Source organism: Manacus candei, unplaced genomic scaffold, assembly GCF_025592945.1.
Source record: "Manacus candei isolate 608988 ecotype Guabito, Panama unplaced genomic scaffold, ASM2559294v1 h1tg000066l, whole genome shotgun sequence".
NCBI classification, from domain to species: Eukaryota; Metazoa; Chordata; class Aves; order Passeriformes; family Pipridae; genus Manacus; species Manacus candei.
In genome coordinates this window covers 382210-399156 of record NW_026138114.1, presented here as the reverse complement: position 1 = coordinate 399156, position 16947 = coordinate 382210, and the positions used below count along the sequence as shown (strand labels likewise).

At 55.7% G+C, this 16947-nt stretch overlaps 2 protein-coding genes across 4 annotated transcripts in view; one reads left to right on the top strand and one right to left on the bottom strand.

Annotated features, from left to right (window-relative positions):
* The window catches only part of DHX30 (DExH-box helicase 30), a 31295-nt gene extending 20929 nt beyond the window's left edge, over positions 1-10366 (bottom strand). The window contains exons 1-2 of one of the 3 annotated variants that reach the window (XM_051806115.1): positions 10309-10366; positions 6774-6825 (exon numbers count right to left, since the gene is read on the bottom strand). In XM_051806115.1, coding sequence (XP_051662075.1) covers positions 6774-6804 — 31 coding nt within the window. In that variant the 5' untranslated portion in view covers positions 6805-6825; positions 10309-10366. Of the gene's footprint in view, positions 1-1681; positions 1854-1888; positions 2059-6773; positions 6826-10308 lie in introns of those variants that run through there. The other 2 variants (XM_051806113.1, XM_051806114.1) reach the window with 2 other exon arrangements.
* A 2000-nt stretch (positions 10367-12366) lies between these two features.
* SMARCC1 (SWI/SNF related, matrix associated, actin dependent regulator of chromatin subfamily c member 1) overlaps positions 12367-16947 on the top strand; it is a 62623-nt gene continuing 58042 nt past the window's right edge. The window contains exon 1 of the mRNA XM_051806118.1: positions 12367-12570. Within this exon, the coding sequence (XP_051662078.1) occupies positions 12376-12570 (195 nt within the window). The 5' untranslated portion in view covers positions 12367-12375. The remainder of the gene's footprint in view (positions 12571-16947) is intronic.

The window sequence follows — 16947 nt, the reverse complement described above, 5'->3', positions numbered from 1 at the left end:
GAACTCAAAAACTGGGAAAACAGACCAGGCTTCTCCAAAGGCACGTGGGCTGAGCCGAGGAGGAGGAGCAGGGACCAACCTGCCCTGGAGACACTGGGACATCCAGGGATGCAGAGCCCCAGTGCAGCCCCAGCCCTGCTGTGTCACCACAGGCCACATTTCATCAGCTCCGAGGGAGATCCCAGAGCAAACCAGGGGGCAGGATCACGTCAGCCTCGGGAACACGAGGGAAGTGCCACAGCCCTGGCTGAGCTCCCAAACCCCGCTGTCTGAGCCAAAGAAGTGAAGCCTCAGATGTTAACGTGGATCTAACAGCGGCTTTTCCAGGCTGGCCTGGGTTCACAGTTGGTTTTTCTGTATTTGGATCCAAGGCTCATAACAAAGTGGCTCCCGGGCTGAGGGCTCAGAACTGACCTCAGAAAGAGTCAAGACTGACCTCAGTCTGCAAAATAACATTTCTAATCTGCACCCGTTCAAGCAGCAGCTGTGCAGGTAGGGCAGGCTCAGGAGACCCTGAGGGAGTTTACTTGCTCATCCAATAAATCCAATCGGAAACAATTCCAATATCACCAAACTCCCACCAAAAGAGCTTTCTGTGGTCAATCCACCACACAAACTGGAAGGGTGAACCAAAGACCAAAAATAAAAGTACTTGAGAACTCGCAAAAAACACACCTTAGAAAGAGGTGCTCAGGAATGAAGTACAACAGAGGAAAGAAAAAACAACTCCTAGTTTATTACTTTTCTCAGGCAACACATGAACCAGCTCATTAAACAATAATTTGGGGTGGTTTGCATTTGCTTTAGCAGGGAGTTAATTTGCTCTGTTGAACAGCTTGAACGCAACAATTAAAAGCCCATCTGACTCTGAACTCCAAGATAAAGCTCAGCAGCTTCTGAAAGGCAAATGGAACCCAAAGAATCCAGAAACTACTGAGAGCAAATAATAATAACAATAAAAAAAAAAAGTGCTGGAGGGTGGGAAAGAAGCACCAAACACAGAAGGATGAGGGGCAGGAAAAAAAGAAAAAGTTTTATGTAATAATGACCCAAATTTCCAAAGCGGGAGATCGCACAGCATGAAAGAAAACTGAAACCAAACCGGCGACTTACAAAGGGAAAATGTCGCGGTTCAACCTCCGGCACAAAACCACTCGCATCTTTCTAAACTCCAGGTGTTCTCCACGCTCCACAATCCAACAAAAAGCGCTTCAAAACGCGACATCAAAACACAGCTTTGAACGATCTTTTTAAACGGCAACGATTCTGAGCCCCGGGATTTCCCCTCCCCACCCGCGCCCCACCGACATCCCGACGGGAAAAGCCCCCCGGTCCTGCCCAGAGCCATCCCCCGGCGGGATCCGGGGACGCGGCGGTGCCAGGGGCCCGGCGTTCCCGAGCCGCCCGTGTGTCCTGGGCTGTGCAGGTGGATCCCGGCGGGATCCCGGCAGGAGGCGCAGAACGGCCCCAACGGCGCCGGCCGAGCGCTCCTCGGTCCATCCCCCTTCCCACCGACCCTCCGTGCGGGATTTTCCTCCCGCGTCAGCGCTGGGAGGCGGCCGGAGGTTCGCCCAGGCCCCGGCTCGGCGACCTTGAGGGGAATCACCGGGGAAAGCCAACAAAGGGCTCCCGGGGTGGCCACAAAGGCGCTGCCCGAGACCCCGCGGAGACCCCCCGCTACCTGCGCAGCTCGGCGGCTCCTCGCCCTGGCCGCGCATCCCGGTGCCGGCGGAGCGGCGGGAAGGCAGGGAAGGGAGGGATGGGGGAAGGAGGGAGGGAGGGATGTGGCGGCTCCCCCCGCCCAGCCGCGGGCCCGGGCTCGCCCCTCCCTTCCGCTGCGTGAGGGCCGCGCGGGGCGCGAGCGCCGGCCGGTGCCGCCGCCGCTCACCCTGCGCCGCGTCGGGCTCCTCCTCGTCCTCCTCGTCGCGGCGGGGCTCGGCGGGGCCGTTGGGCGCGGAGCAGAGCGCGCGGGGGGCCGCGCAGAGCCCGCGGGGCGGGCGGCACAGGCGGAGCGGCCCCGCCGCCTGCAGCAGCAGCCCCAGCGCCGCCATCTTGGGCTCGCCGGCGCCCCCGGCCAGGGGAGGGGCGCCCCGCCGCAGCGCCCCCTGGCGGGCCGGAGGACCGAGAGCGGCTGAGGGAGCCGGGGGGGGAGAGGCCTCGCGTCCCGCAGGGAATGGCGAGGGAAGGGAGGGAGAGGGAAAAGGACACGGGGAAAGCAGGGGGAGAGGGGAAAGGAGGGGAGAGAGAGGGGAAAAGGAGGAGAAGGAAAGGGGAAAGAGGGGGGGGAGAGGAGGGGGAAATGAGGGGGAAAAGGAGAGGTAGAAGGAGGTGAGGGAGAGGAAAAAGAAGGAGAGGGAGGAGATGAGGGAGAGGAAAAAGGAGGGGGAGAAGGAGGAGGGAAAGGAGGAGAAAGAGGGGGGAAAGGAGAGGGAGAAGGAGGGGGAAAGAAGAGAGGGAGAGGGAAAAGAAGGAGGAGAGGAGAAGAGGAGGAAAGGAGGAGAAGGAGAGGGAGAAAGAGGGGGGGAAAGGAGGGGGAGGAAAATGAGAAGAAGGAAAGGTAAAGGAGGGGGAAAAGGAGGAGAAGGAAAAAGAGGGCGGGGAAAGGAGAAGGGGAGAAGGAGAGGGGAGAAGGAGAGAGAGATGGAAAAGAATTGAGAGGGAGTAGAAGGAGAGAGAGAGAGGAGAGGCAGAAGGAGCTGCTGTCCTGCCGTGCCAGGACACGGGAAGGTCGCACAACATTCCCGGGGCTCCTGTGCCAGCACAGCCCCGCGGGAGCGCTGGGACCGTCCCGGGGAACTGCCCCGGCCGGGGCTCGGAACCAGCACCTTCCCCTGCCCTGCGACAGGGAACACAACCCATTCCCAGCTCCCAGCACCTTCCCCTGCCCTGCGACAGGGAACACAACCCATTCCCTTCTCCCAGCACCTTCCCCTGCCCTGCGACAGGGAACACAACCCATTCCCTTCTCCCAGCACCTTCCCCTGCCCTGGGACAGGGAACACAACCCATTCCCAGCTCCCAGCACCTTCCCCTGCCCTGCGACAGGGAACACAACCCATTCCCTTCTCCCAGCACCTTCCCCTGCCCTGCGACAGGGAACACAACCCATTCCCAGCTCCCAGCACCTTCCCCTGCCCTGCGACAGGGAACACACCCCCATTCCCAGCTCCCAGCACCTTCCCCTGCCCTGGGACAGGGAACACACCCCCATTCCCAGCTCCCAGCACCTGCCCAAGGACAGGGAACACAACCCATTCCCTTCTCCCAGCACCAGTTCCTGGGACAGGGAACACAACCCATTCCCAGCATCAGCACCTGCCCAGGGACAGGGAACACAACCCATTCCCTGCTCCCAGCACCTGCCTGGGACAGGGAACACAACATCCCCCATTCCCAGCTCCCAGCACCTGCCCAAGGACAGGGAACACAACATCCCCTATTCCCTGCTCCCAGCACCTGCCTGGGACAGGGAACACAACCCATTCCCTGCTCCCAGCTCCTGCCCAAGGACAGGGAACACACCCCCTATTCCCTGCTCCCAGCACCTGCCCAGGGACAGGGAACACAACATCCCCCATTCCCAGCTCCCAGCTCCTGCCCTGGGACAGGGAACACACCCCCTATTCCCAGCTCCCAGCTCCTGCCCTGGGACAGGGAACACAACATCCCCCATTCCCAGCTCCTGGCCTGGGACAGGGAACACACCCCCCATTCCCAGCTCCCAGCACCAGCTCCTGCCCCGTGTTCCACTCCCCCACATTTTCCTCTCAGTCCTTCCCCCTGCAGGCAAAGCCAGCTTGGGGATGGTCTCACACAAGTGACCTCGGGAACTCCCCTGGGACCTGAAACTCCTCTGGGGTTTGTTCCCAGCTCCACACACCCAACACACCCCCAGCCCAGGCAATCCGTGAGCACGGTACTGAAAATAACTCATCCTGCAGCCCCTTATTTACAAATATTTAAGGTAAACACCAAAAATCTTAAAGCCTTTATGAGATTTTAAAACCTTATAAATCTTTAAAAGGGTCTTAAAATCCAAAATCCTCATAAAATCTTAAACCCGTTTAAAAATCTTAAATCTTTATAAAACCTTAAATCTTCATAAAATCTTAAGTCTTAAAAAAAAAATCTTAAATCTTTGTAAAGTCTAAAATCTCTCTAAAGATCTTATAATCTTCATAAAATAGATCAGCACTTCCCCTTCTTCCCCACTTCTCCCTATTCCAAGTTATGATTTGGTTCTACATGAGTTATTTAATATAATTATTATTCATATATATCAAAAATTATTTCACATATAAATGACAGTAATCAATTCATATATATCAATAACACACATATATCAATAATTATTTCACATAATCATCATTTTTGAGATATAAAATTCTCAAGGCTGTGGAGCTGAAATTCCAACCCTACAGGATTTATTTATTTATTTAAATCTGAATTATTATTCTAAGCAATCAATCTACATAAATTTTATCAGCCCTGGTTGCACCTGGGACAACCACTAAGTTTTGTGTTTCTTTAAGCCAAGGTCTCATTTTTGTGTCAAAGACTTTATTATGAGCATTCTCTGTGCAAAGCGAAAATTTACATGAATAGTTGGATGAAAAATGGGGTTTTTTTAGGAGGCTTTTGGGTGTTTTCTGTTTATTTTTAAATCAGAAAGAGAAATCCTCAATAAGTCACAAAAATATTGACTATGATACTGGCAAAGTTCAGTTTTACAAAGCTCCACAAGAAGAGGTTCAAGAAGAGGAAAGTTATCAAATAAACCCCTCTATTAAAATAAAAACACCAACTTTGGAGGAGATGAACACTCAAAAAATGAAGTGTCACTAAACCAAATTTGCCTTTTTCTGTACTCACACTTTTTAGCACCTCTGCATTAGTTGTGGTTTGTCTCTGTAAGTTCTTTTACTTAAAAAAAGATCTGAATGCTAACAAAAAAACCCAGATTTTGAAACAGCACCAGAAGACACAAACAAATGCGTTTTTTTTTAAAGACATGAAGTTATTCTGGCACTTAGAGTACAGATTTTAAGAGCATTGGTCCCCTAAAAAGGGAAAAAAATCATTCAAAGCTGATTGTTCATTCAAAAATCATCCATATCACTAAAAAGGGAAACAAGTCATGTAATTTAAGAGGATTAATTTTGTGTAAATCTTTTGATAGCACGTTGTACAAACTATTATTTTTATTTTTTTTTACTATTATTTTTACTATTTATTCAGAAATAAGCTTAGGTGGTTTGGAAACAAAAGCTCCAAGGAGGACTAGAAGGAAAGGGAGGCTGGGAAAATTCCTCTGTCTTCTGGGAAGAGAAATCTGCTGTGTAACAGCTTAATTTGATGTATTTGCTGGGGTTTTTAGTGTTTCCCACAGCTCCAGGGGAGGCAAATGAACTGTCCAGCAGGGAAGAAAACCAAATTATAACCATGGCTACAGAGTTGTTTCAAGTCCTGAACATGAGAGAAGGAACACGGGAGGGAGATCCCCAGGAGATGGTGGGGAAAGCAAAGCCAACAAACCAGATGAATAAAGTCAATGCCTGGGGAAAGTCTTGGAAAAACACAGCCAGTGGGATGGGGAGGGCTGGGAGCAGAGGCTGGCAGTCAGTCCCAGAATGTGGGACAGTCAGGGGTGAGGGCTGGTGGTTTGTCACAGATACAGAAATTATCTTGTGAGCACAGAAAAGCAGTGACGGCTCGATTCATTAAAACATTCCAGAAGTGGCCCATTCCCAGGATCTTTATTTCACAGGGAGCAGCTTTAACCAGCACAGGATAATCTCCAGAGCACCTCCCAGGCTCTGGCAGCTCCCTGGGATGGGCTGGGGCCGGATCAGCTCCTCCAGCCAGGCCCGTGCAGAGGCAGCAGCTGTTAACGAGCCCTGGTTCATTAAGGAATGCCTTTATCCCAAGGGCTGGAGAATCCCTGGTCCCAGAGCCAGCCTGGCCACCACAAACCACCAGCCCTCAGTGGGAAAGTCCCTTCTCTCCACCCCAACTCACGCTGTCTGCTGGAGGAGAGGGTTTGCTTCCCACATTTCCCAGCACTCCTGCCCTGGATGTGTGAAGCACCCCGGGAATTCCGGGTTTCAATCCAGCCCCCCGTGCTGGTGCCTCAGGAGCAGGGCAGTGCTGGGCTCCCTGCTGGGTCCCCCAGTGCCAAAGCAGAGGGAGGAGTTCCCTGGCAGGGAGGGAGTGATCCCTCTGCTTCAGCCAGAGCTGGAATATTTTATTCCATTCTTTAAACCTGATTTAAGACCAAGTAGGAGAGTTCAGGAAAGGACAACAAATCAAACCAGAAACCAGCTGGTGACTGGAGGGATTCCTCAGGATAAAACATGATTGAAGGAAAGGCTGGGAAAGCAATGATGGGGAAAAGGGACATGGAGACAGTGCCAGGTGCTAAAGCATCAAACCCCAGGGAGAAAGAGCTCATGGAACTGGTACTAAAGGATGCAGGAATGTTCAGGAGGGAAAAACTGAGAGGGAAAAAAGGCCTTTACTTTGAGGTAAACAGCAAACAAGTGTCCAGGGTCTCCCCTGGACAACACAGGGCTCCTCCCCTTCCCAATTCCCTTGTTCCCTGAAATTCTGTCTGTCCCTCCTCGGGACAGCTTTCCTGCCACATTCCCTCCCTGCTGCACTGACCAGGGCACAGCTGAGCCACCTCCTGTTCCTAACACAACTTAATTCTCCCAAGCATTAAACCCCACCAAGGCCCAGCTCTGGGTGGAGCTGAGGGAGCTGCCAGGGCTTACCTTTGAGGGAATTCAGCGAGAACATCTCCATCCCCGTGGGAAGGGTGGCTTCCTGGGACAGCAGGAGGGAGCAAGGAGAAACAGCAAGTTAGGGTTAATATTTCCTTCAAAATGTCTCAAGTGCTTCTGCTTTGCCTCCACGGTGACAACAATTTGGGGAGGTTTTAAAAGCTTTATTAGGCCAGAACCGAGTCACTTATTGCCATTATTCTCCTTTTCAAAGGAAAAAAAAAACCAGAAAAAAGAGAAGTCCTTTTGATAACCTTCTTTGCTGAAAGTGTGTTAAACTTCTTATTTAAAATTCTTATTAAAAGAGCTTTCAGTCAAATAAGAAAAAATCAACTGTGTTTTGTGGTGCTTTATTTCAGGCCAGAGATCAAATACATAGCAGGAGCTCTTGGAACAGAGTAACAGGGATTTTCTAACCCCCTTGTGTCAGAAGGGTGAGGACTGAGGAGCCTCATTTACACAAAGTGAACAAAGTTTGGAGCTGGACTTCCATGGTCCTGGTGGGTCCCTTCCAGCTCAGGATACTTTGTTATTCCAGGACATCAAATCCCTCTCAATGACTTCCTGTGCATGCAATTAACAGCCTGCAATTATTATTCAAATTCTTCACTTTTGCTTTCAGCAAAACAAACGACAAATTCCTTCAGCAAGAGCAGCAAAAAGGGCTGAAGATAAACCCCCCCCCTTTCTGGGCATGACACCTGGGTCAGGAATTCCCTTCCCCGTGGACACAGGGAATGAGCCTGCCCTGGCTGCCAAGGCCACACGTGGGCTTTGCCAAGGATCAGAGAAACAAACCCCGGGTGATGTGAGTTTGGAACAATGAGAGCCCGTGTGCTGGGGGGATGTCAGAGCAAACAGCTCCCTGCAGGGACAGAGCCAGGGAGCCACATCCCAGCAGGAATGCAAGTGGAACTGCAGGGAGGGGGGCACATGGCAGCCTGTGCCCCTTCCAGAGGGGTCATTCCAGCCTGGGCCAAACCACCTCAGAGCCAGCGGTGTCTGTGAGAAATTGTGTGAGCCCAGTGTTACTCCAGAGAGGAGCAAACCCAGGAGCACCCCACAATCACTGCAGACACAAAACCAGGAGTGGGACCGGGAATGCTGCAGCAAATCCAAGTCATGGGGGCATCAGCCACATCTTCCTCCCAAATCCTTCAGCGTGACCAAAGCAGGGGGAGCTGCTTGCCTGGAGAGCCCGAGGGTATCCCAGGGAATACAGGGAAGTTCATCTCCATCAGCCTTCTGGGACAAGGAGAGCAGCTCCAGGCACAGAAACTGCAAAGTTCCCTGTGGAGCAGGAATTAGGGGAAAGGGAGCAAAGAACATCTCACCCACACTGGAACAGGGGGGCTCATCCAAAAATGGCCTTAAGCTGAAGGAGGGCAGGGTTAGATGGGATACTGGGAAGGAATTCCTGGCTGGGAGGATGGGGAGGCCCTGGCACAGGTTGCCCAGAGAAGCTGTGGCTGCCCCTGGATCCCTGGAAGTGTCCAAGGCCAGGTTGGAGCAACCTGGGCTAGTGGAAGGTGCCCCATGGCAGGGGGTGAGACTGGATGATCCTTAAGGATCCAACCCAAATCAACCTGGGATTTTATGAATAAACACAACATAAAGCTGATGGAAATGGTCTTTTCTGCTCAAGACCAAGGAAATAAAACATTGAAAACCCTCCAGGGATGAGCTTCCAAGACAAACAACCAAGAGCCCCTTGGACAAGCAAGATTCCAACCCAGCTGTTATTCACAATCCTGTCTGGAGATCCCAGCTGAGGCAGGACCTTTACTGGGAACCAGTAAGAGTCAAACTGGGTGGGAGCTGGGCTGGACAAGGGAGGAGAATAAAGGATGGAGAGATCAAACAATTTAGGTCCATGAACAGAATCCCATGGATGAGGGATCCCTTTGGAATAATGTGAAGGAACTGGAGGACTTCAGGCTTGAGCATCCAGTGGGAACAAGGCCCAGGCAGAGAGGGAAGAGCTGGGACAGGGGAGGTCAGGATAAGGCCCAGCCCAGCCCCTGCAGCAGCACCACTGGGTCACTCAGGGTCAGAACAGCTGGATCTGGACACCAAGGATCCAGACCTGGGAATCACTTCTAGCCCAGCCAGCAGCCTGGGGCAAATCCCAGGGTTTGGTGCTGCAGATTTGGATCCCAAATAAAAAGGAGTGTCCAACTCTGGCAGCTGGACCAGCATCCATGGAAACGAGGGGACACAGGAGCAGCACAAAAAGGGGACACTGGAAGACACAAAATGTATTTTGTCTGATGAAGGAGAGGTGTGGGAGCTCCCAGGACACTGGACTGGGAAGAAGTGGAACATGGTGACACAGAACAGGCAGTGCTACAGCTGGAATGACAATCCATGGGACCATGGAGCCTCCCACTGGGATAACACCGGAGTCCCAGGTGGGAAAAGGGACACCAGAAGTTTGTTAGGAAGAGACTCAGTGCTCCTGCTGCGAAGGCAGAGAGTGAAACCAGGGAATGTGGCACAGGAAACTGCTGGATGAAATCCCAAAGGATGGGAATTGGGTCTTTGCTGGGTTTCCTTGACCCACTGGAAAACGGCTCCATGAGGAAAAACCACATCCCTGAGAGCAATGCAGTGAGTGGCACAGGAATTCTGATTCCTGCCTGCTGGGATATTCCAGCAGTGCTGGAAGAGGCAGAGCCCCGAGTGCTTTGTGGTGAGAACAAAGGAGAAATCCCGTTGTGTCCCAATCCAGCCCCAAGGAGTCCCTGCCCCGGGGTCAGGCAGAGCCAACAGGCCACTTCACTATTGATTCCTCTGGACTTTTGGCTATTTGGGCCAAGGAGCAGCGGGTCCGTGCAGGAAACCCTTCCTTCCCAACCCTAATCCTGCAGGACTCCCGCTGCTGGCCGGCTGGACGGGGGATAACGAGGAGCTGGAGGTGGGATGGGGCGATAGACGCTCCGGGACACCCCCGAGCGCCGGGAACCAAAAGGCTGTCCCGGAGCGACAATTCCAGCGACCACGGGGGGAAAGGGAGCCGGGAGCGACAGCGGGACGAGCCACAGGCGGGGAGGGAGCGCCAGGACCGGGACAGGGCTCGGGAGAGCCGCGGGAGCGAGGCGTCCCCGGGTAGGGATGGGAACTCCCGGGAGAGCCGCGCTCCCGGGGCTCTCCCGCCGGCCCCGCGCCCGGGGGATCCCCGAGCATCCCCCACCCACCGCGAGCCTCCCCGGGCCCCCCGAGCATCCCCGGGGGCACCACGAGCATCCTCGCCCTCCCCGAGCACCCCGGGACGGCCCCGGGCCTCCCCCGTCCCCCCGGGGACCCCCGAGCCCCCCGAGCGCCCCCGGTGCCCCGGAGCATCCCCGCCCGCGCCGCCCCGCCCGCACAGGCCGCGGCCCCGCACGGCCCTGCCCGCCTCGCCCCGCTCCGCCCGGTGCCATCCCCCGCTGCTGCCGCCACTCCCCCTCCTCCCGCCACCCCCGCGGCCTCCCCGCTGCCCCCCGGGGGTCCCGGCCCGGCCCGGCCCCGCGGGCCCCGCACCGACCTCCGCACCGCGACTGCCGCCGCCGGGCCGCCCTCGAGACTACAGCTCCCGCCGGCCCCCGCGCGCGCTTCCGGCGCCGCGCGTGCCTCACTTCCGGAACCCCCGCCCCGGAAGCTGGGCCGCCCGCGCGCTCCCTGCGCTCGGCGGGAACGCGGGAAGCCGCGCGTGCGCGCTGGGCGGGGCGTGTTGCCATGGCAACGGGCGGACCAATGGGCGGCGTGGGGCGTTCCCATGGCAACGGCGCGGCCAATGGGTGGTGCGGCCTGAGGGGGCGGGGCAGGCCCGGGCCCGATCCTGACCCTGACCCCGATCCCGGGCCCGATCCTGATCCTGGGCCCGATCCTGACCCTGACCCCGATCCCGGGCCCGATCCTGACCCTGACTCCGATCCCGGGCCCGATCCTGATCCTGGGCCCGATCCTGACCCTGACCCCGATCCCAGGCCCGACTTTGATCCCAATCCCGAGTGGCAGAAGAGCTGCCGGGGCAGATGCTGCAGCCCCGGGGGCTCCGACCAGGGAGCTGCCCAGAGCAGCTGTGGCTGCCCCATCCTTGGAAGTATCCAAGGCCACGTTGGAGCAACCTGGGCTAGTGGAACGTGTCCCTGCCCATGGCAGGGGGTGGACCCCAAGGGACCTCTCCCTGGCCGATATTAAGGCTTTATTCCCCATTCCATGAACTAGATGGGGTTATGAAAAGATGAAGGAGCTGTGGAGGATTGGTGCACATCGCTGTGGGTAATTATGTCAGCAATTAACTCCCTGTTTGGATCGCAAGTTCACACAAACCCTGAGCTTCAGCTCACAATTCACCTATTCATGTTCTCAGCTCTCTCTCAGGGAGCCAAATTTCCTAAACCAACCGTGCAAAGTACTCCACAGTCTCGAAAGGTACCTCAGGTGAGGGTTAGAGGAGACCATAAATTTGGCAGATATAAAGGTGAGCGAGGTGTGGGTGCAGGGCTAGGGCAGCACTGCCTGTGCCCTGGAGATCCTGTGGTTCTTAAGGCACATAAAGTGTGCCTCGGCTCCCAGGAAGGAAATCCCCTGACATGGAACCCACCAGGGGAAAACATCTGTGTTTGGGGCCCGGAGCATCCCGGGAGCTTTCTCCAGCCGGTAGCAGGGGCACTCAGGCTGTAATTCTGAAGGCCGGGGCGCTCCCTGGGCAGCACACGAAGGGCCCTGTCCGTGTGTGTGTCCCCGGGCGGGCCCTGTCCGTGTGTGTGTCCCCGGGGGCGAGCCCCGGGCGGGCCCTGTCCGTGTGTCCGTCCCCACTCTCCCCTTATCCCGCTCGGTCCCTCAGAGGACCTGGGGGGGCACCCGCGGGGCCGCCCGGGCGCGCGCGCAGGGCCCGTGGGGCGGGGCCTCGGAGGGATGGGCGGGGCCTCGGAGGGATGGGCGGGGCGGGGGCGGGGCAGGGGAGCCACGCGCGCGTTCCCGATCACGTTCCCCAGCGCATTCCTGGTCGCGTTCTCAATCGCGTTCCCAATCGTGTTCCTGAGTGCAATCCCAGGCGTGTTCCCAATCCCGTTCCCCAATCCCATTCCCGATCACATTCCCAAGCGTGTTCCTGATCCCATTCCCGATCCCGTTTCCCATCCCACTCCCGATCCCATTCCCAATCCCGTTCCCCATTCCCATTCCTGATCCCATTCCCGATCCCATTCCCAATCCCCATCCTATTCCCAATGCCATTCCTGTTCCCGATCCCATTCCCGATTCCATTCCTGTTCCTGATCTCATTCTCATTCCCATTCCCGATCCCGTTCCCATTCCTATTCCCGACCCCATTCCTGTTCCCCCGATCCCATTCCCAATCCTTTTCCCATTCCCCATCCCATTCCCGATCCCATTCCTGTTCTCCCGATCCCACTCTCGATCCCATTCCCAATCCTTTTCCCGATCCCACTCCTATTCCCGATCCCATTCCTGTTCTCCCGATCCCACTCTCGATCCCGTTCCCGATCCCGTTCCCGACCCCGCTCTGGTTCCGGGCGCGCCCCCGCGGGTGGGCGGGGCGGTGGGTGGTGCGCGGCGCATGCGCGGCGCGGGGCGCGCGGGGACAATGGCGGCGGCGGCGCTGGCGGCGGGCGGAGGCCCCGGGAGCGGCCCCGCGGCGGCCCCGGCGGGCGGGCCCGGCCCCGCGCTCGCAGCCGCCCGCCGCAAGGACGGCGGGCCCGCCGGCAAGTTCTGGGAGAGCCCCGACACCGTGTCCCAGCTCGACTCGGTCCGCGTGTGGCTGGGCAAGCACTACAAGAAGGTGCGGCCCGGCGGGGGCGGCGGGGACCGGGCGGGGGGTCCCGGGGGACGGGACGGGACGGGACGGGACGGGACGGGACGGGACGGGGGTTTCGCGGCCGCGAGGCCGTACCGGGGGCAGCCCCGGGGCCATTCCCCGCGCCCCCGGGGCCGTGTTTGTGTCCCCCGTGCCCGCTCGCCCCGGGGCCGTGACTTTCCTGCGCGGGCAGGTCCCGGCCCCGCTCGGTTTCGCTCCAGCCGCGCCCGGGAGGTGTCGGGGAGCTGGAAAAAGGGAAGAGAAGACAAACGGAAAGGCCGTTCTGTGCCGCTCGGAGCCGCGCCGAGCCCCGCGTGTGGCTCCGGGCTGGCGGTGCGGGAGCGGCACCGCTCGCTCCGCTGCCCTCGGGCTGCTCTTCCTCCATCGCGCACTTCGTGCGCTGCTCCTTTGCTTTCTTTGAGTGTTTGTTGGTTGGTTTTTTTTCCCCATGTGATGATTTTGTGACTTCATTTCAACACCCGAGCCTTGAAAACCCACCCGACGTAACTTCCCGGCGTGTTTACAGCGCGGTGTAGCGATCCCGGAGGAGCTTTGGCTGGATCCGAGGGGATGCCGGGCAGCCTAAAGGTGCCTTAATCTCGGGATTTACCCGGGTTTGGGGCCATCCCGCCGCTCCTCGACGTGTCCGGTGTCAGCGGCCCTCGGATGAGCTTTCTCGTGGCTGTGGGTTGGGTTCTTTGTGTGCCCCGAGCTAGAATCCGAGCCGGGAATGTGAACTGGGCTGGAAGCAGCGCAGGCTCAGGTGTGTTTTTCCGGTCCTTCCAGCTCCTTCCAGCAGCCACAGACGGTCGGAGCTGCAGCTTGAACCAGCAGCTGGAGCTCTTTGTGTGGAGGAGGAAATGGAACAGGAGATTTCAGGAGTTGGGCTCTGTTCTGCTGCTGCTCCAAACCGCGGAGGAGCCGCGTTGTTGTGTTTGATTCCCGGGACTGAGCCCCCCGGGAGCACAGCACACCTTGGGAACGGGCTCAATCCTGCTGCTCTGCGGGGGATCCAGCACCTCCCTGACCCCTGGGCTGGGCTGGCTGGGGCCACAAACCACCCCCGGGGCTGTTCCTGCGTCCTGGCCCGGGCAGGGATGGAGCTTCCTTTTTGTGTGCAGGGAAAACTCCTCCGTTAAAATTGGTTATACAGTTTAGATACTCATTTCTGTCGATTCTGGAAGGTGGTCAGAGTTGGGCTAAGGAGAAATCTTTACGAGGCAAGCGGATTTCAGGATTTTGCTGTGAAAATCCTTTTTAAAAATGGAACATAATTTTAGTTGTGGGAAACGAGGCAGCTCCTGCTACCAGATTTAGCCTTAATGCTCCAGAGGGAAGGGTTGATTCCTTTCTGGATGTGCAGTGAAAGGACTCTGGGTCATCTCGTGTCTGTTTTCATCCTCCTGTGGGTGTGTGGCTTTTCCAGGGAGGGACATGGTGATTATAAGTGACTTTTGTCCAGCTCACACTCCTAAAAATGGGTGTTTGGCCATCTCTGTGCTGAAGCCATGAGTGGGAGTTGGTGTGTCCAGCTCTGGGAGCTCCAGGGACACTGGGGACCAGTTGGAGAGAATTCCAGGAGCAGCACCAAGCTTGGTCAAGGATCCAGAAAGACAATTGGGCAAGGAGAGAGTTAGAGAGTTACAATTGTTCTTGTCTCTGGATTAGATGAGTCGTTAATGTTGGAGAGATCTTTGTGTCCCTAGAAAATGACAAATATTGGAGAGTTCTTTGTGTCTCTAGAAAGTAATGAGTACTGGAGGCTTCTTTGTGTCTCTGGAGTATAATTAAAAAAGTAAGAGGTTTTAGGAGTGGTGTGGAAGACCACAGTTAATTAGGAATTCATAGTTCACAAGTAAACTGGGCAATTACTGTCTATTCTATTTATGCTCATTTATCTCTAATATTGTGTGTTGTTTCAGTAGTTCTGTTCTCATTAAGCCACAAATCTGTCCTATTAAAATGGGTTGTCACCAAGCAGAGTTATTTCTTGCACTTCAAACATCTTTCTGAGGTAGTCTGGGAGGTTTTTTAGCACGGGCATGGTGAGAGGTGCAGACACTGCCCCAGGCCTCCAGCCCTGCTCCCGGGGCCGTGCTCACACCCAGGTCAGTGCACTGGCCCCTGGGAGCTCGGGCTGCTCAGTGCCTCTGGAATCCCTGCCCCTTGGAGACAGAAGGCTGGAGAAGGGGATTTTTGGGAGGCAGGGAGGAGGGTGTTGGGGTTTTTAAGGAGCAAGTGGAACGTTGTGTCAGGGCTGAGTTAGAGGGAATGACGGTGCCGTTGGATCCAGGTGCCATCACTTGGAGCTCTGGATGGTTTGGGAGTATCTGGCACCCCCTTGCACTGGCACAGGGGGTTCTTTCCACGTTCATGGGGCTCCTGCTGCTGTGAGGGGTTGGGCTGATGCCCCTGGAGCGTGTCTGGTGGGATCCCATCCTCCCTTCTGTGAATAGCCCTCAGGAGGGGGACGAGCTGGTTCCTGGCAGCTGTTGGGAAGTGGCAGCTGTTCCATCTGGGATGTCTGGTTGGAGCCCACCTGCCTGTTCCCCCAGCCAGGGGCTGAACTGAGGGGATCTGTAGTTCCCTGTGCCTGGCTCTGCTGTCCTTGGCAAGTGTTTCCTCGGTGCCTGACTCTGGTTCCATCTGAGGGAGGCTTTTGTGTCTCTGCAGCTCTTTTCTGTCTCACCTTTGAAAAGGGAACAAGGGTTATAAACCCAAATCAAAGTATTGCCACGTTGGTTTTCCTCTCTCTGGTATTGGGTGCTCTGAGCTGAAATGTTCTTTGTTTTGGGGGAAGGAAGGGATTTGGTGCATCAGGGCCCCAGCCCAGAGCACTGGGTGGTTATTTGAGGTCAGTGACCACAGCAAAGCTGGCTGAGGGATCTGTCCCTCCCTCGGTGACAGAGGCTTTCCAGGGCAGCTGCAGTGGCAGGTCTGGCTGGAGAAGGGATTTCCTCTGCTTAAGGATATGGGGGGACTTGGGGGGTTCTAACTGTCGTGGAAGGGTTGGAAAACCCTTTGCTGTGTCCATGGGGCTTTGGCATCTCTCAGAAATGGAACAGGGCATCGTTCTGTCCTCTGGAATTCACTGCTTAAAAAGCTTTATTTGCTGCAGAATCATCTCCTGCTTCTGTGGAGATGACTGGAAAACCTGGGGATCTGCTGGGACTTGGGTCCTCTGTGACCCCTTGAACCCCCTGGGCATCGATCAGGGATCCTCTGCCTCCTCTTGCTGCCTAAAGATCCCTTTGTGCTGCTCGTTTCTGGGCAGCAATGGTGGAGAGGAGTCTTGTGCTTCCTCTTGAGGGTTTTTTTTTCCTTTTTGTGTAGGGGAAACACAGGCAAAATAATGGGTTTCCCATAAAAAGGATGTGCAGGATAGTGGCAAAGTAGGATGGGGAGTTCTTGGTGTTGTCTTCCTTTATAGCTTCCAGCTGTTGGTGCCTCCTGCAAGAGGGAAAAATGGGATCTGTGAGTAAAGGAATAAATGCCTGAAAAAAATTCACATGTGTAAGAACAGGCTTTGCAAGGTGTTTTCTCATGGAATTTTCCTTTTTTTTTTTTCTGAGGGAAAATATTTGGAAAGAATAGAGTAAGTCCATACAAGGATGTCACCCCTTCTGGGTTTGGTTTATTGAAAGAGGTTCAGAGAATCACAGAATGGTTTGGGTTGGAAGGGACCTTCAGGATCACCCAGTGCCACCCCTGCCATGGGCAGGGACACCTTCCACTAGCCCGGGTTGCTCCAAGCCCTGGCCTTGGACACTTCCAGGGATCCAGGGGCAGCCACAGCTTCTCTGGGCAACCTGTGCCAGGGCCTCCCCACCCTCCCAGCCAGCAATTCCTTCCCAATCTCCCATCTCACCCTGCCCTCTGGCAGTGGGAAGCCATTCCCTGTGTCCATTGTCCAAAGTCCTGTTCAGGGCCAGGAGTTGGACTCAGTGATCCCTGTGGATCCCTCCCAACTCAGGATATTCTGTGTTTCTGACATAATTAAAGCATTAATTCCCGGGGGAGGGAACAGGCCAAGGAGAAGGCATTTGGAATTTTCGTGTTCTTCACCAGCTCCTGTTTCTAGGTGGGGTTTTATGCCCAGTGTGGGACACCTGGGCAACCCCACAGGGGTCTGTGTCCTTTCCATTGCAAAGGTTTAATGTCTCAGATGTGTCTGTCAGCTCCTTAGAAAGCACTGAAGGAACTTGCATCCCAAGGTGGTCAAATCCTGTAAAATGACAATGGAAAAGTCAATGTCTTTGTGGTGTCTCTGGCTTAGGAGCTGGGGCTGTGGAGAACTTTGATTTGACTGGTGTTGAAACCACTGCTCCAAAGTTCTGAGGGTTCTGTCTCTTAAAACTGGTT